Raw genomic sequence first — 24,087 nt, 5'->3', positions numbered from 1 at the left:
ACGTCTTCTCCTTCTGCCTCTACGAGCACCTGCACACACACTTATGCCTCTCCCTGTCTTCACTCTTCTTTCCAAACCACAGATATACACAAATCATCTTTTCCTCCTCCTCGTCCTCCTCCTTCTCCTCCCATTCATGCCTTCTCTCCCTTTCCTCCTCCCTTTTCCTGCCCTCTTGCCTTCTAACATTTCTCCTCCTCCTCCCCCCCCCCCCCCGCCCCCCCCCCCCCCCCCCCCTCTCTCTCTCTCTCCCTTCTCCTCACACCCCTCCTACCGTTTGGACTGCAGCAGTTTCTCCTCTGCCTCCTGTCTTTCTCTCAGCAGCGTCTGCAGGTGAAGGATCTCCGTCTGGTAAGACACTGTCCTCCCCTCCACCGTCTCCTCCAACGCTGCCAGTCTGGTTGACGCCTGGCTCCGGTACACCTGCACATACACATTAGCAGCACACAGACACGGAGGAATGAGATGTGGAGTGTTGCTATGAGAGGGGTGGATTTACATGAAGGACAGCGCGGCAGAGACAAGTGGAGTGGAGGAGGGGGAGTCTCACACACTGGGACAAGGTGAGAAACAACAACAACAGCACACAAACACGCACACACACAGATCAGTAGATTTTGTGGAAAGGATGGTGTGAATCCCTCTGTATTTCTTCTGCATGTGGTGTTTATTTGTCTGGTGGGCGTGTACTTGTCTTTGTGTCTGTGTCTGTCTGTGTCCAGGAAATAGCAGTTTGTTATAAAGTTATACTTCAGCCATTGTGTCTACAGATGAGCAGCTGTTAGGCTGCTGACAGTTCATAACAACTGCTCGTAGTGCAGCACACACACTTCTACAAGTGGAAACAGGTGAGGGTTTTTTTTTTTTACTGTGCCCTGCTTTACTTCTGATAAAGTCAAGTAACAATCTACAAAAACACGAGACTATAAGAAAAACTGTGTGGCAGAGAAAAATACAGATGCACAAAAAGACACAATGACAGTAGCTATAACACATGCTGCTGTTCTGGGCACTGCAGTCAGAGACAACTTAGAACTGAGGGAAACAAGGTCTGAATAAGGACAGATAGTGTGTGTGTGGGGGTAGTAGCCATCTCTCAGCCTGTGTATTTGTGTGCGTGTGCAGTGGGAAAATTACAATGTCTGCCTCGGAAAGAGTAAAACAAACATGCTTTTTTTTACTCTTTTACTTTACGGATTAATTGCTTACTAAATAACTGGCTTCCCTGTATTTTATTATACGACATTCTTCACAGAGGCAGTTAGGCAAACTGCTTAATGTTTGAATACTGACGATGAATTTGATGCTGATTTTCCTATCCACAAGGCTATGTCCCTAAGCTTTACACCGTTTCCTTTCAAATTGAGCAATTACGATACCCGATTAGAAGACTGTTGGGTTATAATTATCCAGACATGAGGCATTCACCCAAATCATGTTTTGACCCTAACTGCTCCTGGTTATTGTAAACTGAGGCAGAAGTGAAAACTCCTTCAAATAAAGCCTCTCTTCAAATATTTTCAGAGAAGCAACACCAGATGTTAAATGCTTTTTCCTTAGGCTCACAATCATAATCAGTGAGAAAGCAGGATTTGTGTGTAATAAGTAGTCCTGCACATGAAAAAGGGATGAAAGCAAAGTGCAAAGTAGCTTTTCTCACCTTACTAACTGTGGTCTTGTCACAGCAAAAGCATGAATGAACCACCTGTTAAATAAGTGTTGGAATTACATGGACAGCTTTGCTTCCTCTGTGACCTCAAAGCAATAATTTCTATAATTTTATATGCATGTGGCATACAGTTTTGTCATTTCCAAGAAATTTAAAATGAGAAATGATTTTTTGCTCCAGCTAAAAAATGTCCTGACAGATAAATAGGTGAAGCAATGTGATTCTTTTTTATTAAATGTGACTAATTATCCCTCTATTTATTTTAACCGATTATGAGTTCATACTACATTATGACCAGAGCTTAAATCTGTGACAAAACAAACAAGAAATTAAAATAAAATTAACAGAAATCAACAGCTTGTTGTGACTTGATTATTGGCCGTGTTAATTATGTACCTATAACACATATGTGAACTAGTACTATACCTTATCATACTGCCTGTGATAATACCAATATTGATTTTTATTTGGCATACAGCGTCATTTCACGACATCAGTGATAAAGTGACGCTATGCATTTACATTTGCTAGCATACACAACAACGATTCAAGCCCAGACATGTCTGAGAACGAGGGCAGCGTGTCAGCCTCCAGTTACCACCAACAAAGCACAGTACTTTGCAAAATGTGCAAGAAAACTATTTTCTCTAAAAGTGGAAATAAAAAACATGTTTCACTGTTTATTGATGTGGTTACACGGTGTGAAAGGAGAGCTTTAAGCAGCTGGTTAAATGCTTGAACCAACAAGATACAGCGTTGTGAGCACAAGATAGGATTCAATTTCAAGATTCAATTTCATTTTTTTTATATGACACAATGGTGCAGGCTCTTTCAAAGCAAATCACTACCTAGGCTACCTTGTGCTTACATTTGACTTGCACTCTGTTAGATGTCAAATGTGTAATACTATGCCGCCACTATTTCACTATAATTCCAGGTGGAAATAAATTCAGACTTTGAATTAAGTAGTCTGTCATTAGTGACAGACTACTACTACGGAAAACAAAGCCCTTTGTTTTGTTTGCACTAAGAAACGCTACTGCCTGTGAGCTGCACACATCGATGTAACATTGTTCAGTATTTATTTTTTCATTTATTTATGATATTATCACAAGTTTCCTCGATATATTGGGACATAAGTTCAAGGCTATATTGTCTACTCCTAAAGTGCCCATTATAGCAGTTGCATTGGTCGAGTTGCATGCCAACAGTAACATCGCCATAGCTCTGTACCATTTATACCAGCATACATACAAGCAAATAGCAACATACAAGAAAATGAAAACTGTCAATAGCATATTATATGTATAGAAAAATGTATACATATATAACATTATCTTGTACATGAACTGAAATAATTCCCTGCATCAGAGTTAACATGACATATACATATATTTTTCATGTTTAGAAAAAAGATTAATTACCCAGCATTCTACACTGAAATGGACACATATATTAATTTAGTTTTATGGATGTACACTGGCATCATTAAACCAAATATAAGCTTTTATATTTTCTCTGATCATACAGTTGACACAATTCTCATCAGAAGTCTGTCATACTATACTGCTAGTAGAACCAAAATATATATCTTTTGATTTAAAACTTGAATCTTAGGACAAATCATGACTTATTTAATTGAAGACATTTTTGCCTTACCAAGATAAGCATGTTATAATCCATCCATCCAGCCAGCCGTTTTCTTCAGCGATTCCAATTCAGGGTTGTTATAAAACCAAATCTAAATCATTTTGGTTTTCTTATTAAGATTGGTTCACTATGATAAGTCAGCCATAATTACACTGTGACAACAATAATCATTTATTGTGGGATACCAGCCTTGGTGTTTCAATGCGAGACAGTTATGTTCAGATGACAGCAACTCTTGCACATTAAATATTTGCACTTTTGGGTTCATTTTTCTCGTTGGCATGCACACAATGGTAGTTTTAAGGAATCCATATATTTAGTGCATTATCTGCAGAGCAACTCTAAAGATTCACAGGTGTTTTTCACTCAAACAGCTTCAATGTATCTGTTAGCCTTGTTATCTGCAAGATGCACTGAAAAGGCTGCTCTGATTCTATAAAGGTGTGTATATAAGAGGCCACAGATTGCAAATAGTGTGATAGCAAGACAGAGAACATGCTGCAAGAAATGTATCTGACTGATTAAACGTAGGACCAGTTTTATTTACTAACACCTACTAACATCTACTAACACCTTATAAGTGAGTTTTAAGTGCAGTCTATGTATGTGGCTGTGATTGTGTTTTTTGTAATAGCAAGAGAAAGAAAAAGAACAATGTAAGAATGACTAACAGTGCTATGGAATATACAACCACAGAGATGAAGCATAATTAATAATAACAATCTAAATGTAGCTAAAACAAAATAAATGAAGATTATTACATATGTGTAGCCTGTCTGTTCAATTTTACACAGGCTTCACCTGTAATATAACCATAGGCCACATCTCCCACTTAATCCAACAAAGGTGACTGCTCTCTGGAGGAGAGCATCTATGTGGTTATTAGGGGGTAGCATATGTCACCATCCGCCACCCTGTAGTTGTGTGAGGTATTTAATGCTCTGACAAAGGGACAGCCTATTTTGCTTTACTTCTCATGGACCAGGAATGACAAATTCTAAAAAAAAATAAAAAATAGGATTCTCCTTACAAAAATACTCATAAAAAATAATTCTTCTCTTAATGTCTTGAAAACCACACAGAACCTAATTAAACCCCAATGAAAAACAACCAATAAACGAGCTGACTTAAGATGCATTGACTAAAACTGTCATTATGTCCTAAGACAACCAAAATAAATAACATAATTTTTAATGCATTCTTGTATTGGTCTTAGTTTATAAAAGAAAATAGAAAAACAAAGGAGTGGAGTCCACGGGGTATAATAGTGCACACTCAGAGAGAAGTCAAACACATGCAAACATGTTTGATAAAAAGCAGAACATGCCAGAAATATTCAAGATGTATTCAACAAATGTTGAAAGCACAAAAGCAGCAGGGCACCGACCTTCACTCAGCAGGGTGGCTCCAAAGCCCCACCTGACAAGCAGAATCTAAATATTAATCTGAAACTTATCTGACTCCTGTCTTGCCTCCTCACATGCTGGCCGCTTAACCATTTAGGAGTCTCAGCCTTGAATATGGCCTCTGTCTCTGCCCAGCTGGCATGCTAATTCCCATCTGAGCTCAGTGATGAATGGAATCGGTATTATATGTTGTCAAATCAAAATGTCTCCAACTCTCCAGGGAGTCAGCCATCAGCCCAGCTGAACTGGTGACATTTAGCCCTCACAACAAGCTGAGCTGAGCAACACAAAGCCAATATAGCCCCCATTCTAGCTGTATCCCAGGGGCTGCTGACCTTCTCCACACAGTAACAACAAAAATACAAAAAAAATCCAGTATATTTTCTTCACATAGGTTTCTCTAAGTATAATTTAAGACAGATTAGAGTTGGGGTGAGGGTGGTTTGGGCTAGCAAATGATTTATTTTATTACCATTCTGACATTGAGAAAGAAATGGATTAACTCCTGAAAATCTCAAAAGAATGTATTTATTGAAAGTATGGTATAAAGAGCTCTACTCTGTAGAAGGACTTTTGCATAACAATACTTTAACCCCACATTAAATTACAACACACAGCCCCAACATAAATATGAATTACATCAACTGTTATTGTAACCTGGTGTGTAAGATCAGATCGCTGACTGTCCACTTTAATCAGTCTAATAACATGTTGTCGGGTCAATGTGGTCAGGTGTTCTTCCATTTTGAAATAACCTATTTTGCTGGCGAGTCAGGAGCGCATCCCATATAGCTGGATACTGCTGATCAGCATGACCGATGGACAGTCAGACATTTCCCGCAGGAGATGGTCACAGAGGGGCTAAAGGAATAGCACAATGATCATGGAGCACATTGTGCAGAATGCAGAGAACGAGATTCGATTTGCTATCACTCTGAGCCTTGTTTGCAAGCTAAACTACTTTGTTTCTGTAAGATGAGAACAGAAGCTGCTGTTAAATGGTGTGCTTAGCGATCATGCTTGAAATGACTAAATATACATTTCAGCTCAGGTTAAACAACTTTTCATGTGAGTTTGAAAATATTAACTTTCAGCTTGAGCAGCCAAGGCTATGTACAGATTCTCTAGAATGTCCATCACTAGTTGTTTTGTCTGTACCCATTAAAAACTAGCTAAAGTTCATCCTTTTAGTCTTACCACCTGCTCAAAGCCAACCATGTATCTGCGCTGCCATATTTTCTCCCTTTGGCCGAAATACAATCTGTGCTGCAGCAACACTGTTAAAGGCTTCTGAGTACACCCTCCTTTCTTTTTATGTGCCAGCTCAATGTTATTTTCATTAACACCTTAAAATTTCGATAACAACATCTTGCCCTTTAATTAAATCCATTAAATCACAAAATCAAATGCTACTTAAATTCAATTCAGCAATAATTCCACCCAACCAGTACTAAAAGCATCACTGCTTAAGTAAACAAATTAACCTTTTCAGCTCAAATTGGTTGTTTTCTGTCATTAGCAAAGAAAACATCAGCACATGTAATGAAGCAGATCCATACAGAGCATTCTGCATGATCAGATGACCAACCTCATCCATCTCAGTGCATCTTGATAGGAAATACTGAAATAAATGTAATATACTATAGAAAGTGAATGGTTAGTACTCCTTTAAATGGTAAAGACATGCAGTGAAGCAAAATGGTTCAAAATATATTACTATACATTTTAATTGCATTTTAATCAGCTTTTTGACCAGTGTTATTACGTTAAATGAATCAATCAATAAATAAAAGTATTGAGTATTTAAAGTATCAAAGTATTAAAATGTGCAAACCCATCCTTGCAGTTGATGCCTCAACTAATATCCTCCTAGGTTATTTGGTAAATCTTCTATTAGGGTGCATTATTAAGTTCACATGCAGATCTGTAAAACTTTGCAGCACAGCAGCTTTATTTCATGCTGCTTCTAACTTAATCAATAGTTGTGCTGTTCTGAATTTCCATGTGTGCACAGGGAAATGTGGGAAGGTCTCAGGAAAGAACCACACTGCCAAATATATATTAATATACATAAACATTGATGGAAATAGTTTTCCTTTGACTATAGTGGTCTTGACTGAACTATATTGACAGTACAGGCCTCATTGTATGAACTTTTTTCAGTCGCTCTTTGCTGGAGGGATGGTGCTGCTCTATATAATGCAAGAAAACCTTCTCTTTAAAATACCCCAAAGGATTTTTGCACTGGATTAGTAGGGAAACATCTAGACTATATTTGTCTTTAGACATTCTTGTGCAATTATGGCAGAGTGCTTTGGATTGTTATCCCTCTTCAGTCAGATTTCTGTAGACTGGTAGCATTTAATTATATTTACAGGCCTCCATGGTGTGAAAAGCCCCAACACCTTTGGTATTGCAGCTCTAAATCATCGCACTATGCTGCCTTGGTACATAACATTCACCATCACAGCAAACATGCTGGACCCCATCTGAGCCAAGCAAATTTATGTTGGTCTCATCTGACCATAGAATCATTTTGCAATGTTCATCAGATTCAGAGCAAGGTTTATTCCTGGGATGCCAGCCATAAAGGGTGACCTTACACAATGTCCTTGCACTGCTTTAACCTCCACAGAAACTCAGATTACCATTGATAACCACTTTGCCAAGTGTGAAGTAGTTCCAGTGAACCACAGAGCACTGGATAAATAACTATATAAACATAAATATATAAAAATATAAATATACAAACATATAGTTGTTAGGAGCTTTATAGTTTTTAAAATTTCTTTACAACTACACTGATTGTTTTTCATTTGTGGATTTAAAATTCTGATGTTAAATGCCAATTGCAACATAAACCCTATGAAAACAGGATGAATACGCAAACACCACATGTAAACGTAAACTTGCCCAGGTAAAACCTAGGCCATCACCTTAAAATGAATATTATTGAATAGTTTCTACTCGTTTATTTGGTTTACAGTTAAATTCAAAAAAAGAGAGAGGAAAAAAAAAAGGAAATCTAAAAAAATTCAAGAAGCCCAGGAAGAACACACAACAACACTGACTACAGACGTGAAACGTGACTGACTACACACAGACATAAGACCCTAACATCCATAAACTCTATGAAGAAAGACACAGGTGTAAAGCCTAGGAAAAGGAACACACTGAGTTATACTAACCAGGATACTAAAGCAAAAAACAACAACAACAAAAAAAAAAAAGATATAAAGGAAGATGAAACTCAAATGTGAACACTAAACAAACTAAGAACCAAATGGAACATTAAACAATAAACAGGAATTCAAAGTAGGTCAAGGACCGAGGACCAGACACTGTGCTGGATTCTTCCAGTAATATGGATTTGTTGTCACAAAGGTTATGTCCAAATGCTGCGCTATGATAAAATGCTATTGGGGCTAAACTTTCCTGGACGGCTAAATTATTTTTACTTTCCCTTTTAAAAATCGTATAATAGCATGAACCAGAGGCCAGAAGTCTGTTAATATTATCTAGTAAAGGCACTGTGACAGTTCTGTTATCAGGAATAAAACTGTTCAAACCTAAATGCTAATGGTAATGCTCATACAATAATCCACAGGTTACTTACAGATCTGTTTTACAAATCAGTTGCTTGACTTCATTCTGAAGCATAAATCCCGTTTTTCTCTCTTCAGTAACTGTGAGAGATGCCACATGTGTTATATGTTTAAATGTGCCACCATGCAGTTTCCTGTAGTTTCATACATACAGCATACAACTTGTTTAGTAACTTCAGTTTTTTGAAAACTTTGTAACCAGCTTCCCTGTGTTTTGTTAAATCCCTGTTTACTCATTTTGTTAGTACTATCTGAGGTACAGATTATGGCATAAGTGGGTTATACTCTGTGTTCTTCTCTACAGTTACACTCTCCTGTGTAACTGCACAAGATGGCAGTGAGCTTGGAGACCTAAGCCACATTCCCATCCATACATAATTGCTGCTTATGATGAAATACACTTTGACAACTGTTCCTAACAGAATACTGTCTGTGCCAGATGTCTTATTTAAGAGACACAATTTTGTCATTGCCTCAGCTGCATATAAAAGAAAATGCCTGAATGCCAGTTTAAATAACTTTAAAGACAATTTGCAGAATTTGGAGGCTACAACTGGTAATATAGCAGATTAAATATGTTTATATTCAAGAATCGATCTGATGAAGCACAAGTACCCACTGGTCTTTGAAACATGACTAGCCATAACCATGTCTGTGAAGGTTCTCAGTCATCCAGGTCATCGTAGTCAAAGGAGCTTGCAAAGAAAAGCGTCTGGACTTCTTTAAGTTTACTTGAAGACGTTTCACCTCTCATCCGAGAAGCTTCTTCAGTTCTAAGGTCAAATGGTGGAGAGTCCCAGATATAAACCTAGTGGGAGTATCCCCCCACAGAGGGACAAAAGGACCCCCTGATGATCTTCTAATCGCCTGAGCCAAGGTGTGAAACTGGGTGTGGGTCCCAATCAGCCAGAGTTTCGGGTGTGTTCATTGTGAAGCCTGGCCCCACCTTATCATGCGAATTCCTGAGGTCAGATGGCCCAGGATGTGAGTGGGCGTTAAGGCGTCTGGGAAGGGATCTCAAAACTGGATTATAGATGGCAGAGAGTTGGTGTCGTAAACCCCCGCCTCTGTTCAAAGATGGTCGCTCACAGTGGACATAGATGGCTTCTTTCACTCCTCTTTCAAACCATCTGTCCTCTCTATCCAAAATGTGAACATTGGCATCCTCGAAAGAGTGTCCTTTATCCTTAAGATGCAGATGGACTGCTGAGTCTTGTCCTGTGGAGGTGGCTCTTCTGTGTTGTGCCATGCGCTTGTGAAGTGGCTGTTTGGTCTCTCCAATGTAGAGGTCTGGGCATTCCTCGCTGCACTGTACAGCATACACCACATTGTTAAGTCTGTGTTTTGGCGTTTTGTCTTTCGGGTGAACCAGTTTTTGTCTGAGCGTGTTGCTGGGTCTGAAATGCACCGGGATGTCATGCTTGGAGAAAACTCTCCTAAGTTTTTCTGATACACCGGCTACATAGGGGATGACAATGTTGTTGCGTCTGTCCTTCTTATCCTCCCTCGTTGGTGTCTGGTCTTCTTTTCTGTGCCTCTTTGCTGACTTTAAGAACGCCCATTTAGGATAGCCGCATGTTTTGAGTGCTTCCTTTACATGTGTGTGTTCCTTCTTTTTTCCTTCAGGCTTAGAGGGAACATGTTCTGCCCGGTGGTGTAGGGTCCTAATTACTCCAAGTTTGTGTTCCAAAGGGTGATGGGAGTCAAAGAGGAGGTACTGGTCCGTGTGTGTGGGCTTCCGGTAAACTTCAATGTTGAGTTTGCCGTTTTCTTCAATGTGCACAGCGCAGTCCAGGAAAGGCAAACAGTTGTCCTTTGTGTCTTCCCTGGTGAACTTGATGTTTTTATCCACAGCGTTAATGTGCGCAGTGAAGGATTCCACTTCTTGTGTCTTGATTTTGACCCAGGTGTCGTCCACATATCTGTACCAGTGGCTGGGTACTCTTCCTTTGAAAGAGCCAAGAGCCTTCCTTTCCACTTCCTCCATGTAAAGGTTGGCTACAATAGGTGACACGGGGGAGCCCATGGCACAGCCATGTTTTTGTCTGTAAAAGCCTTCGTTGTATTTGAAATATGTAGTGGTGAGGCAGAGGTCTAACAGTGTGCAAATCTGATCGGGTGTGAAGTTGGTCCTGTCCTCCAAGGAGCTGTCTTCTTGTAGTCGTTTTCTGACAGTCTCCACGGCCTCCGTGGTGGGTATGCAAGTGAAGAGAGAGACTACATCAAAGGACACCATCGTTTCATCTGGATCCAGGGTAAGTTTCTGGACCTTGTCGGTGAAGTCGGTGGAGTTCTTGATGTGGTGTGGGGTGTTCCCCACAAGAGGAGCAAGGATGGTAGCAAGGTGTTTAGCAATGTTATAAGTGGCTGAGTTTATGCTACTGACTATGGGTCTGAGTGGGACAGCTTCCTTGTGGATTTTAGGAAGTCCGTAGATGCAGGGTATGGCATCCCCTGGGTAAAGGCGGTGATATGTAAGGCGGTCAATAATTTTGTCCTTTTCAAAGTCTTGAAGGCAAACTATAACTTTCTTTTTGTAGCTGCTTGTGGGGTCTCGCTTTAAGGCTTCGTAGGTATTGTTGTCACTGAGGAGAGTAGTGATCTTTGTATGGTAATCTGTAGTGTTTAGGACCACGGTGCATCTTCCCTTATCAGCTGGTAAAAGGGAAGATGCACCGTGGTCCTAAACACAGCAAGGAAGCTGTCCCACTCAGACCCATAGTCAGTAGCATAAACTCAGCCACTTATAACATTGCTAAACACCTTGCTACCATCCTTGCTCCTCTTGTGGGGAACACCCCACACCACATCAAGAACTCCACCGACTTCACCGACAAGGTCCAGAAACTTACCCTGGATCCAGATGAAACGATGGTGTCCTTTGATGTAGTCTCTCTCTTCACTTGCATACCCACCACGGAGGCCGTGGAGACTGTCAGAAAACGACTACAAGAAGACAGCTCCTTGGAGGACAGGACCAACTTCACACCCGATCAGATTTGCACACTGTTAGACCTCTGCCTCACCACTACATATTTCAAATACAACGAAGGTTTTTACAGACAAAAACATGGCTGTGCCATGGGCTCCCCCGTGTCACCAATTGTAGCCAACCTTTACATGGAGGAAGTGGAAAGGAAGGCTCTTGGCTCTTTCAAAGGAAGAGTACCCAGCCACTGGTACAGATATGTGGACGACACCTGGGTCAAAATCAAGACACAAGAAGTGGAATCCTTCACTGCGCACATTAACGCTGTGGATAAAAACATCAAGTTCACCAGGGAAGACACAAAGGACAACTGTTTGCCTTTCCTGGACTGCGCTGTGCACATTGAAGAAAACGGCAAACTCAACATTGAAGTTTACCGGAAGCCCACACACACGGACCAGTACCTCCTCTTTGACTCCCATCACCCTTTGGAACACAAACTTGGAGTAATTAGGACCCTACACCACCGGGCAGAACATGTTCCCTCTAAGCCTGAAGGAAAAAAGAAGGAACACACACATGTAAAGGAAGCACTCAAAACGTGCGGCTATCCTAAATGGGCGTTCTTAAAGTCAGCAAAGAGGCACAGAAAAGAAGACCAGACACCAACGAGGGAGGATAAGAAGGACAGACGCAACAACATTGTCATCCCCTATGTAGCCGGTGTATCAGAAAAACTTAGGAGAGTTTTCTCCAAGCATGACATCCCGGTGCATTTCAGACCCAGCAACACGCTCAGACAAAAACTGGTTCACCCGAAAGACAAAACGCCAAAACACAGACTTAACAATGTGGTGTATGCTGTACAGTGCAGCGAGGAATGCCCAGACCTCTACATTGGAGAGACCAAACAGCCACTTCACAAGCGCATGGCACAACACAGAAGAGCCACCTCCACAGGACAAGACTCAGCAGTCCATCTGCATCTTAAGGATAAAGGACACTCTTTCGAGGATGCCAATGTTCACATTTTGGACAGAGAGGACAGATGGTTTGAAAGAGGAGTGAAAGAAGCCATCTATGTCCACTGTGAGCGACCATCTTTGAACAGAGGCGGGGGTTTACGACACCAACTCTCTGCCATCTATAATCCAGTTTTGAGATCCCTTCCCAGACGCCTTAACGCCCACTCACATCCTGGGCCATCTGACCTCAGGAATTCGCATGATAAGGTGGGGCCAGGTTTCACAATGAACACACCCGAAACTCTGGCTGATTGGGACCCACACCCAGTTTCACACCTTGGCTCAGGCGATTAGAAGATCATCAGGGGGTCCTTTTGTCCCTCTGTGGGGGGATACTCCCACTAGGTTTATATCTGGGACTCTCCACCATTTGACCTTAGAACTGAAGAAGCTTCTCGGATGAGAGGTGAAACGTCTTCAAGTAAACTTAAAGAAGTCCAGACGCTTTTCTTTGCAAGCTCCTTTGACAGCCATAACCATAATTACACTATCACCATTTAGCTGTAAAACATTATGTAAAATGGTTTGTAGTAGTGCTACTATGTTTGTCAGGTTGCATAATTGTTTCTGTATTCATTAGACTCAATCAGGTATTTATTGGTGGTTGCTGATTTAATGGTTGAACAAACACCTAAATATTGTGCATTTTCAAATATGTCATATAGGAGTACAACATATGTGACTACATGAACATGCAGTTAAATATCTGCCCAAGTATTGACACCAAGCACACAAGCAGTAATGATAATTTATCAGTATTTAAGAACTCCCAAGAAGAGAAAATCTTCAAAAGTACCTTATTAGAATTAACTAGAATCACTAGAGTATATTGTATGTATAAAGCTGTGGTACAATTTATTACCACAGGCACACATAGAACTGTTAATGCTTTTAATGTTTTTTAAACAATCTAGTTATTAAAAAAATCAAAGAAAGTTTGCCTTTTTTTGTTTTTCACACCTAATTGTTATAAACAAGCACGAAAGCTCTGGCAGCAGCATGGCCATAATCCTTTGGATCAATGGCATAATTCAGACAAGCATCACCAAGCGGATATTCTGACAACAAAGGTCAAAGCTATCATCAACAATCCACAGTGAAATGAAGAAGGTAGGGGACAGGAGAATAATGACACAGGAAGGTGAGGGCAAATGGTCCACTTGCTGTAAACTAAGGGAGTATCAGAAGCCACTGGACAACATTTCTATGTGTCCAGCAGCAGACTTTAGGAAAGCAACATACATTAAGGTCTTTTTCGCACGATATCTTATACATCCTGCAAGTCTGTCTATGAAAATCTTGCTAAGTATTTTACAGAATGTTTGGAATATGGCAAGAAACCTAAGGTAAAATCTGATGTCTTCAATGACATTGGACAAAGTCAGACTGTACATTAATTAAAACCCGAACTGGTAACCAAGAAGTACCTGCCAGTGAAAAACAAATGCAAATGGTGTTCTTAGTACAATTACATTTTTAATATGGTTGCCATATTAAAAATTTAATATGCTTTTTATTTTGTATTTTAAATATAACATGGCTTTTCAAGATTTACAAAACAATTGCAGTATGTTTAATATACAATTGCAACTTTTATTTTGGAATACTAGTGCTATAAATGCAGGTAAACCGCGTTTGATCTTTTTTTGTCAGGATCTATGCAAAGTATTGACCTGCATAACTCTGGGTGTGAAGGCGCAGGTCAAAGCGTCTAGAGCTCAGTGTTTCAAAGAAGTAGCTGTGATAACACAGCTTAGACTTTGCTTTTATCTTGCTGATTAAAGTCTTTTCCATTATGTGATGAAACATGTTCCTCAAAGCATTTTTTTGCTATTAAAAAGATGGACTTGTTACTGGCTTGAAATCTCAGGATGAGCCACTAAACACCATGAATGTAGGATGCAAAGACAGGCGTGTTTATCAAGGTTATAAGAACACTTTGTTGGGCAAATGGGAGACAGAAAGTGGTCCAGTGTTTTAAAACCCAGGTTAATACTGAAAAAAACATCTCTTCTCTGCACAAACAAAAAGACAAAAGAGGCTATAGTGTGTGTGTTGTTATGGGTCTCACTGCTGAAATGATTGATTCTAGCATTTTTCTTGGTAAACCAAAATGGCTGTAATTTCATGTGTGAAATTACCATCTGACTTAATAAGGGCCTAATTATTCAGTAAAAATGCGCCAGAACGGTAGACTGGCTCACACACAGTAACTAGTCCAACAGATGCTTAAATGTGAAGTCGACTTCAGTGTTAAGAAACCCAGTGCCTGCTGCTGTACATGTGAAGGCTGAAGACTATTTGCTAGTAGCATAAAAGTCTGTCATTTTCATTTCTACTATTAACTAATAGTTCCCTTAACTTGAACAATGCTTTTGTTGCTCATTCACTATCCTTTTGTTTCTATTATCAATTGCATCTTTTAACCAGTGTGTATTAAAGGCTTTCTCTTTAGTTAAATTAATTCTAAGGGTTGTAGGGCAGGTATACCCATTCAACAGTCTATAACAGTAAAAGGAACCCCATCAATGCTTGAAACCTGTATGAGTACATTTGTTTACTTTGGGCAACATATAAGGTTTTCAATGACAGTCATAATGTGCAAAAACATATCAAAAGTACCTGGGATTATATTCAATGTGTATCTTAGAATTTAATGTTTCCACTTTCTCTCCTATGTTACGCTTCCTCTTGAACTACACATTAAATAACATATGTTTATGAAGTGGTTAGTAACCTGGTCTACAACAACCTTTCTCAAGGACATATCAAAGCATGTTTCTGGGTAAACAGTAGCCTCCCTAATTATTACAAGATTATTTACAGTATCTCAAAATTCAGATATAAAGAGAGTGACTCTCCACAGTAAAGTGCAATTAGATCCCAGTGAATTAACTACTCAGTCAAAATGACTAAGGTGTGATTTTTCAATATTTAGTCATGAAATTTAACTACTACAGTAGGCAAGAGTGGTTGATTTATTTTAGAGTGACACTATGGCTAAAAAGAAACTCTTTCTTTATTTTTGGAATCTCTTCAATATGGGCACTAATTTGTCCTGCTATCTAACCTCAAGTAACTAATCTTATAAAAAAGGGTACCTTTTATTATTATTTTTTTTTACCATCACTCTGTTCACAGTGACTATTAACAACTAACAACGTCACCTGCTTGATAATTTTGCAACAGCTTCCACATTATGAAGCAGTTTCTCATTAGGAGAGAGATCACAGTAGCATTTTCAACACGTGAACAACACTAGCTGACTTTAGCCGGCAGTGTTTCTGTATTTGCAGCATGTATCAGAAGACATGCTTTCTGCATGGACTACAAAAAAAATCCATGTCCTGTTTCTGTAAAAACTGAGACAAGTCTAATATCACCAGCTAAGCTCATAATTTAGCTTTGATTGAATGCAATAACACATGCATACCCTGTCTTCTATTAGTTGAAAACAATACACTTGAAAAAAAGAGAATCTGACAGCACATACAGAAAGAAAAAAACCTGGCAGGTCTTGGACCAGAATAGATCAATGCAAATGTGTGTTGCTCCAGATGACAGCACCGCTGGATGGCTCTGGACAATTCATCTGGTTGGACTGCAAAGTGATGAGATACGCAATATTGCAGAGTGCAAGATGGTGATGAAGGCTGTGGTGATTAATAGCTTAGCACATAAAGTAGGGATATTCTCCTTACAGACCAGGAACCTGACAACAACACACTCAGCAAATTATTTCAATTAAACCACAGCTCAACCAACAAAAGCAATTTTTCCCCCAAAAATGTTTAATATACATATTATGGTGGCTGTAAGTTCATATGGTAGATTTGAAAGTGTGGCATAAAGTATGTCTCCAAAGTGGATACAAATTTCTTGCAGTAAACAGCCAGTTATGCATAATGACAGGGAGTAGTGGTAAAAAAGTACTAAGGTAGTACAATGATTGCAAAAGAAGAAAACACTGATGTGAATAATATCATTAATGTTTCAAGCATTGCAAAAGGTTAATGACTGTTAATGGTCTGTTAGGTCTTAGTAATACAGGCTTTGTGGGGAAAACAGTTGAAAGTTTGTTTACAATGTAAGCTCTCTGGGATACTTAAAAAAATTATAACCCCAACTCTCAAATTCTTTTTGCAAACTGGGCTCTTTCATGAGTTATGAGCATCGATCCCCCTCTTTACAACCTTTTTTTTTTTTTTTTTTTGGGGGGGGGGAGACTTTTGTGGAAAATCAGGCAGTTCTGCTTACATGATTGATCTAGCAAGAACATCTCCGTCTTTCTGACATCTTTCAGAAGGCTTTTTAACTCAACAGACAGGCTTAAATATTTAACAGTCAGTAAGTCACAGAGAGTACTATTGGGCAATTGCCAGTGCAAAATCTGCAAAATATTTCTGAGGTTTTACTAAACCTTTCGTAACCTTTCTAAGCCTCACTGATTTAATTTGAATTGAACTAAATAAACTTAGAGCTGAACAAAGACTGGACTACCATCTCCAGACACTGCTGTTTCCTATGCTAACTGCCACATTTAGAGAGAGCTACACATCTTTCATTCTGAATGATGGTGAAACAGTACTGATTAAACTGATTGTATCCCATTGACTAGTTGGTATCTAATCAGTTTTCACACACGCACTTTTGCAGGATATTGAGGTTAGAGTATTTTCCACAGTTATTCTTGCAGTACATGCAAGAGGCAGCATGTTAAGTAACCAGCTTTACCTTGTCTTTCAGTTTATACATGTCACTCACCATAGCTCATAGGCTAAGAAGAAAAAGTGTATTAAAATTCATCATATGAACCAACTATCTTTAGGGAAATGTAGCCATAATGTAGGCTCCAAGAAGATGCTGCGCAAAAAACACAATACGCAGGAAGTACAGCGTGATCTGTGGTATTTTCAGGTGAGGGCACTACCTGTAATGGAGGGGCCCTCAAGGACAAATACCTATCAGAAGTGATGTCCCAGAGGACAATCTCAAGCACTTTTCTAAAAAGGATGAAAAATGTCAATGTGTTACTAAACCTTATACAGCAACTGTGTCTGGCCTCAACATGGCATTTAAGTTGTGTAGCCGTAGCACAAATCCTAGTGCCAAGAATTCAAGACTTTAAAAAAAAGTTGATTTTGTAAGAGAATGGATGTGTTTTCCACACAAGTAGCCTCATCGAAACCACTTTACTTTTGTATGCTAGAGGCAAGAGAAATATTCCCAAAACCTTAAATCTACTAGCTGAGCACTATGTGTCATAGCCTATAGCTAACTATGAACAACATCTTTACATATTATTTGACATAACACAATGGGTGCATGAGTTTATGCACAGTATTAAGTATTAGTATTAGGTCTGTTGATTTGGCTGCAGACACAGTAGCTGCTCATTTGCCCCTTTGCTGTCAGTTGCTCTTGGCACAACTGACAGCGAAACAAACCTAAACTGTGGACTCTGTGCACACACGCACACACACACAAGCAGTGCCATGCAGGCATATCCAGATACGACAGGAAAATTGAAAAAATGGAAAATTAGACGGTTAAAAGAGCTGATTATTTCTTTGCCTGAAGAAAACTGAGTTTCATATTTCATTTTCTTCTCAAGGCTAAATTTCAAGAGAACAGAGCATAAAAGAATAATGCTGTTCTAAATCTGCAGAAGCAAGGAAAACCTATAAAAAAATCCCATGTCTGATATTGCGAATTTCCTACCTTATCCAGTTTTAATAAACAGAACATATACACAGTATGGATAAAATGATTTTGATATTTAATCATCATAAACGACAGACGTCCTGCTAAGTATTTAGTCTCTTTTGTATGATCACACATATTTCTCAGCCCTCAGGGACATTCAAAGAAATCCACAGTGTGGTAGTTTTGCTAAAAAGAAGAAGTGTTTCAGGCTGTAGACGAGTTACCAGAAACCTCATCATGACTCGAATGTGTTTTGTAATATGCAAAAACAAATGTGACAGTAACAACTGGAGCTGATGTTCAGTAGTTTTTGTATCACAGCTCAATGTCTGTGGAATTAGATTACAACAGTCCTTCGGTATCATTTCCAGTTGCATCAGTATATGCTGAATTAACAACCAGAGCAATGGTCAGTAAGTTCCTTATCATGTCATGTTTGCATTGTTTTCAGGGCTTACAACCCATTTCCAAAAAAGGTTTGAATGGTGTGTATAATGTAAACAAGAGCAAAAGTCTCTGTTCTGGAAATCATTAAAAGCTCCCCAAATTATGAGTATATATATATATATATTTTTTTTAACTCTAAGCTTCAGTATTGGTCATCTTAATATTATAAAGAATTAAATACAGGGTCTGACTGATTTGCAAATCAGGGCATTATTTTTTTACCTACATTTTACACAATGTTACAACCCTTTTTTCTTCGGAAAGGAGGGCTGTATGGATTGATGGATGGTTAAAAACGAGTTATCAATTTTGTTGGACACACACAGATTTCAATTTAAAATTAAAATTGTTTACAAATATGAACCATGAATCAGGAATATCTTGAAACATGATCAGGAACAGCAACAATGGAGTATGCAGCTACAAAGAGGGGTCCTCCTAAATAAAGGTCTGGAGCAAAGTCCATGTAGTGTGGGGTCTGAAGCCTTCCTCATATGTCTTCAGAGGGAATTTTTGTAGGTACATGACAATTATGACTAATATAGCTAGGTGTTGCTGTTAAATTTTTGTGGGGATGGAAATTGTAAGACTGTAAAACTTCTGTCTAGTATGACAGTAATGAAGCACCTTTAGGTAACTGCAAACATCCTGACATATAGGTAGACTGGTTAAAAATTTCAGTATATCCTAGCCAATAATGGCCATCATGTTCAGTAAACGAATAAATTCAAGTCATGATTAACTTGCTGGTTTTTGAATGTTCATGGTTGGCTGGGCCTTTCTGCCTGTTTTCCATGTGCCTTTGTGGGTTTCCTCTGCGTGATCTAGTTTTCTCCCACAGTCTAAAGACATGTATGTTAGGTAACATACGTGTCTTTGGTGATTCTAAACTGGATGTGAGGGTGATTGTGTGATTGTCTGTCTCTCTCTGGAAGCACTGTGATGAACTGGTGACCTGGGTGTACCCTATACCCCTCCCTATGACAGCTGTGATAGGCATTATCCCCACCATGACCCTGCGCTCAATAAACGGATACGAAAACGAATGCCCTGATGACTAACTCAGCAAACACATTTAATGCCCAATAAAAGAAATCAGTTTGTTCAGGGAGAACAATGAGAGTCTTTCAATGAATGACAATGCTCTACTATCCCATGCCCTAACTGACTAAATTAAATGCCAAGAAGGACTTTATATAATCAAATGGATAATGAATAAATACATTAAAAAATAATTTAAGTAACAATCAAACCTTTGGTTCAAGGGCTGGTCATTTATTTTAAGAACTGCATCAACACTACACAAAGATAATGAATCAATGAAAAATGTTCAGGGAGCAGCTCCCTGTACCATCTCTCCCTGATTATCAATAGCACTACTGGCTCTTACTTTGCCACAAAAGGGCACTAGTATAATACCCTGATTCAACTCCCAAATCATAAATCTTTCATCACCAGAAGGTACACAAAGTCAAAGCAGTCAGAGAGGAGCTTTGACCTTTTCCTGCTGGGCAGAGAGATGCAAGACACTGTAATGACAAACATGCTCTGGTTTTTTGTTCCTTCTAAATCCAAATTACTTCCTTTGCATACTAGTTAAAGTCACATGTGATGTTCTGTTTTTATTTCACCCTGTCTCTATATGTTTCCCTAGAACATGACTTGAAGATGAGCTGTCCTCAGACTGAGTTTGAGGAGAAGGAAAGTCCTCCTCCGGAGGAGTTAGAGTGTAAAATCTGTTATCAGCGTTACAATGTCCACCACCGGAAGCCTAAAATCCTGGACTGCCTTCACCGGGTCTGTGCCCGTTGTCTCATTAAAATCCTGGATATTGCTGACAGTGCAGGCTGCATCTCCTGCCCCTTTTGCCGACACCAAACTGAGATCACTGAGCAGGAGATTTCAGCCCTGCCTGATGATGTTAACATCATGTCCCACTTGGTGATGCGGGACAAATCCTGGAATTCCGACCAAAACAGGGAGGTGGTCTTGACTCCAAAGACTTTCTCCTCCTCCAGTCCATCTCGTGACTCATCCAACTGCCTGGTAATCACTATAATGGAGGTGCAGAGGGACTCACAACACTCTCCAAGCCAAAATGGCAGCTCAGATGTTTATGCTGAGCAAAGCCTGGACTCAGTATCTATAGGCTCTAATGGGCCAGCAGATCAGGATGCCTTGTCCAAGTTCTGTAATCATGTCCCACGCATCCTGGTCTGGCTTCTGGGTTTCTTATACTTTGGCTCACTTCCTCTTGGAATCTACTTGCTGGTGATTCAGAGAGTGACTCTGGGTATTGTATGCGTTAGCTTAGTACCATCAAGCCTGACAGTTTGCCTGGTCTATGGATTCTGCCAGTGCCTTTGTCAAGGCATGTGTGACTGCTCTTCCAGAGGATGATGGGATCCTGAAAACCGGTTGTCCTAGGATAGGAAAGAGTCAGCCTGTGGGAGTACAGGCCTCCAGGTAAAGATGATATCCTCTCCTGCACAGGCATAACAAGCTGAGCAGTCAGTCACCTTCATGCAAATAAAAGGCCAGTGAGACAAAATAAGTCAGTTTTCAGTGATGTGCTGTGCTTTTGTTAGACGTACTGCTTCAACGGAGATACCAGCTTGGTCAAGAGAAACAGAGCCAATGGCATGGTCTGTCAGCAGCCTATACCGACTTTTCTGTGATGCATTTTTGTGACCTTTATTTGTTATGTGTTGTGTGTTGACCTAGTCTAACATAGCATTTGACAACAAACCTTTAATCCTCGACTTGCATAAAAACAACACTGACAGGAGTCCTGTGCCCTCAATTATCAACATTGTTTATGTACAAAAATCCGGGATGCAAACCTTTTTAAATTAAATTTGAGATTGTGTGAACTGACATGATTGTGAATACAGTTTTCAAAGCATTATAATGGTTTACAAGAAAGGTCTGTTTATTTACTCGTTTTTCAAATTACTGCAATTGACAGGTGCCAACAACAAAAAGAAAAGTAATTGGGTGTGATTTAGGTCGGTGGTTATCTATGGTTTATTATGAACTAGGCTGCTGATGAGCCTGCTGATCGTGCATTTTTGTTACAACAGTTTAATATCCTACTTGAAACACTGTTCCTCAAAGTGAGTGTGAAGGACAGGTCATAATGTGAGAACTGCAAACACAGTGACTTGACATTTTGTATGTTATCCATCTGGCTCGATTTTTCAGCTTTCCTCACTTTCGAAAAAAACTGTCTGCATGCAAAGCATGTTTTTTTGCCATGACAAAATACAAAACACCAATAGAAACCTGTGACATGGCCATAATTTATCTGTTACACAAGTAGCACACAGGCAGAGGTGTGACGAGGTTCTTGCTGTTAGTGAATATGCATTTCTGCACCTCTAGCTCTCACGTCATTCGGGCTACTGTGCAAGGAAACAGTGCATGTGAGGCATAAACTAGGCTCATACCTCAGGTTTTTTGATACTTCCTGTCAAACAACACATCCTCCATTCAGTTTGTCCTTTGGCTTTAGCAACTCTGCTATTCTTGATGTTTTGGTACAGGTAACGTGCTTGTTTTGCTCAAAGATACTATTTATGGTAAGATGAGTGTCGTGGTAGAAGCCAAATTTGCACATGTTTTGCAACAGCTGTCTTAATTGTCTGCCGCATGTTTAAAAAAAGGCTCTTCATACATGTACCACCAGGAAATACTGACTCAACAAATTGTGTTTTAATTCAGTTTTATAAAAATGAAAGAAAGAAAGAAAGAAAGAAAGAAAGAAAGAAAGAAAGAAAGAAAGAAAGAAAGAAAGAAAGAAAATGCTATTTTTGATCAAGCCTTCTCCTTTGTGTTGCAGAAAGAAATTGCCCTTAAAGCTTTGTTTTGTTGTAGCAGAAATTTCTCTTCTGAGACACGTTTAATTGTATCCAGCAGTGCCTGACATTTCCAGAACCAGTTAAAATAGTTTTACCATTTAACTGCTTTATAGGGGCATTTCATTCTGTAAATCAAACTAAATCAAACAAAGTTCATGAGCAGGAGAGCATAGTACGACCTTTGTTGAATTCAAAAGTAGGCTTTATTTTAGTCTTCGGAGAACATTTAGAGTCTTTTCTGTTAAAATGTTGATAACTGAGGGGCCTAGAACTATTATTTTTCATATATCCAATGACTGAAGTCGGGTAATGGTACATTTCAACAAATGCAGCTGTAGCATTTACAATTCACTTGAGTGATAAACTTTTTCTCTGTTCTGTATGTCCTGATGATTTTCTGTCATTTGTGCTCTATATTTTTATTTCTTGGATTTCCTTTGTCAACTGCTCTATCTGTTGCTGTACATTTTATCTTTTATGATTTCCTGTATTTCTGCTTATGATACAGTGACAGTAGCTTAGTACTATGCTACCGAGTACAGACGCTACTAGGCAATTAAATAAATTGAACTATTTTCTTCTATAGGTTGCTCGTGTGCATACTTTCCCTCCTGCTACCTCCTGTCTGATTTTTGTGAGATTTTTGCATAGGTAGTCTTTTTAAGCTTAGAGATACAAGATGCCGTCAAACCAATAAAATCATAAAGGCAAGAGCTTATATGTGATTTCACAAAACACCGCTGTGTTCGTAGAAGTGGGATTTTTAATCTTTAGAAGATTTCTAGAGACTCTAAACTCAATTTTTGACATGATTATCTCCAAACCTTCCAAAGCTTGATGAGACTCAATATTACTGCCAGGTGTGACGATAAGACAAAAGGATAACAATTTCATTATTTTTTGAATAATGGCAACTGAGAATTACTACTTTGACAAAGATCTTTCATTTTTTAGTGGCATACTATTGTGCAATATTATTTTCACCAAAGATACACAGTAAATATGCCACAATAAGCTTAGACTTGATGAGGAAAAATGATCTGAACAGACATAAGAAGAAGAAACGATTCTTAGAAGAGATATTAGTTATGACAGATATCAGCAGCAGGTCAGAAAAGAGGAACAGAGTTATTATTTTTGCTCTATTTGGTAAGATCTGTTACAAAGACTTCGTGTCAGTCAAGTGTTTGTCCTGCTTGTTGTACAATACAACATCTAAAGGACCCTGCCTTTCATCTTCCTGAGTTGAGTGACAGCTTCCATTAAAAAAAAACCCAGTCTCCCTCCTTACATCTGAAAAGACAAATACGAAATTGGTCCACATATAGGACAGCCTTGAGTATGACAAAACTCTGTGTGGGTAATTCAATGAGCTCACTGTCATTATTTTCCTTAGCAACCGTTTCTCTTGCTTTGAAAATGGTACTAATTACCATAGTCTGTGGTTTATGGTTTTCAGCTGTCAAACACAATTAGCCAAATTGACTCACTCAGGCCATTCTTGAACAGTAGGCACAAAGAAGGAGGAGGGTCAAAGGTCAGCACACCAGGAGGGTAGAACAAATAAATATCTTATGTGATCCTATTATGTAGAGTAATCACTTCTGTAAATGTTCATATAAATGCGATGGTGGGGGGGAAAGTGGAGGAGAATATTAAAGAGTGGAGGAGAATATTAAAGCGGAAAAAAGTCATCCCACACTGACGTCAAGCAGCAGAATGGGTCAAACCTGTGACCTGGCTATATTTATACATGCACTCACTAAAATATTTAACATTTTCAGGTGTAT

At 39.2% G+C, this 24,087-nt stretch overlaps 2 protein-coding genes across 4 annotated transcripts in view; one reads left to right on the top strand and one right to left on the bottom strand.

The window, feature by feature from the left end:
• The window catches only part of cep89 (centrosomal protein 89), a 57,710-nt gene that overhangs the window by 11,756 nt on the left and 21,867 nt on the right, over positions 1-24,087 (bottom strand). For all 3 annotated transcript variants that reach the window (XM_084927858.1, XM_084927850.1, XM_084927866.1), the window contains one exon: positions 275-423. In XM_084927858.1, coding sequence (XP_084783984.1) covers positions 275-423 — 149 coding nt within the window. The remainder of the gene's footprint in view (positions 1-274; positions 424-24,087) is intronic.
• LOC146393213 (E3 ubiquitin-protein ligase RNF182) lies at positions 423-22,880 on the top strand. Its single transcript, XM_084927902.1, has 2 exons — positions 423-563; positions 20,092-22,880. The coding sequence occupies exons 1-2, from the start codon at positions 500-502 to the stop codon at positions 20,835-20,837; spliced, it is 810 nt and encodes a 269-aa protein (XP_084784028.1). The 5' UTR covers positions 423-499; the 3' UTR covers positions 20,838-22,880.

This window comes from Perissodus microlepis, chromosome 1, assembly GCF_051167445.1.
Source record: "Perissodus microlepis isolate ML-2025 ecotype Zambia chromosome 1, ASM5116744v1, whole genome shotgun sequence".
Taxonomy (NCBI): domain Eukaryota; kingdom Metazoa; phylum Chordata; class Actinopteri; order Cichliformes; family Cichlidae; genus Perissodus; species Perissodus microlepis.
The sequence above is the reverse complement of the archived record's forward strand: the minus strand, read 5'-3'. Positions and strand labels throughout refer to the sequence as shown.

Coding starts and splice junctions, on each gene's coding strand:
- LOC146393213 (XM_084927902.1), top strand. CDS start 500: ATGAAGGACAGCGCGGCAGAGACAAGTGGAGTGGAGGAGGGGGAGTCT. Junction 564..20,091: donor GTCTCACACACTGGGACAAG/GTGAGAAACAAC, acceptor ATGTTTCCCTAG/AACATGACTTGAAGATGAGC.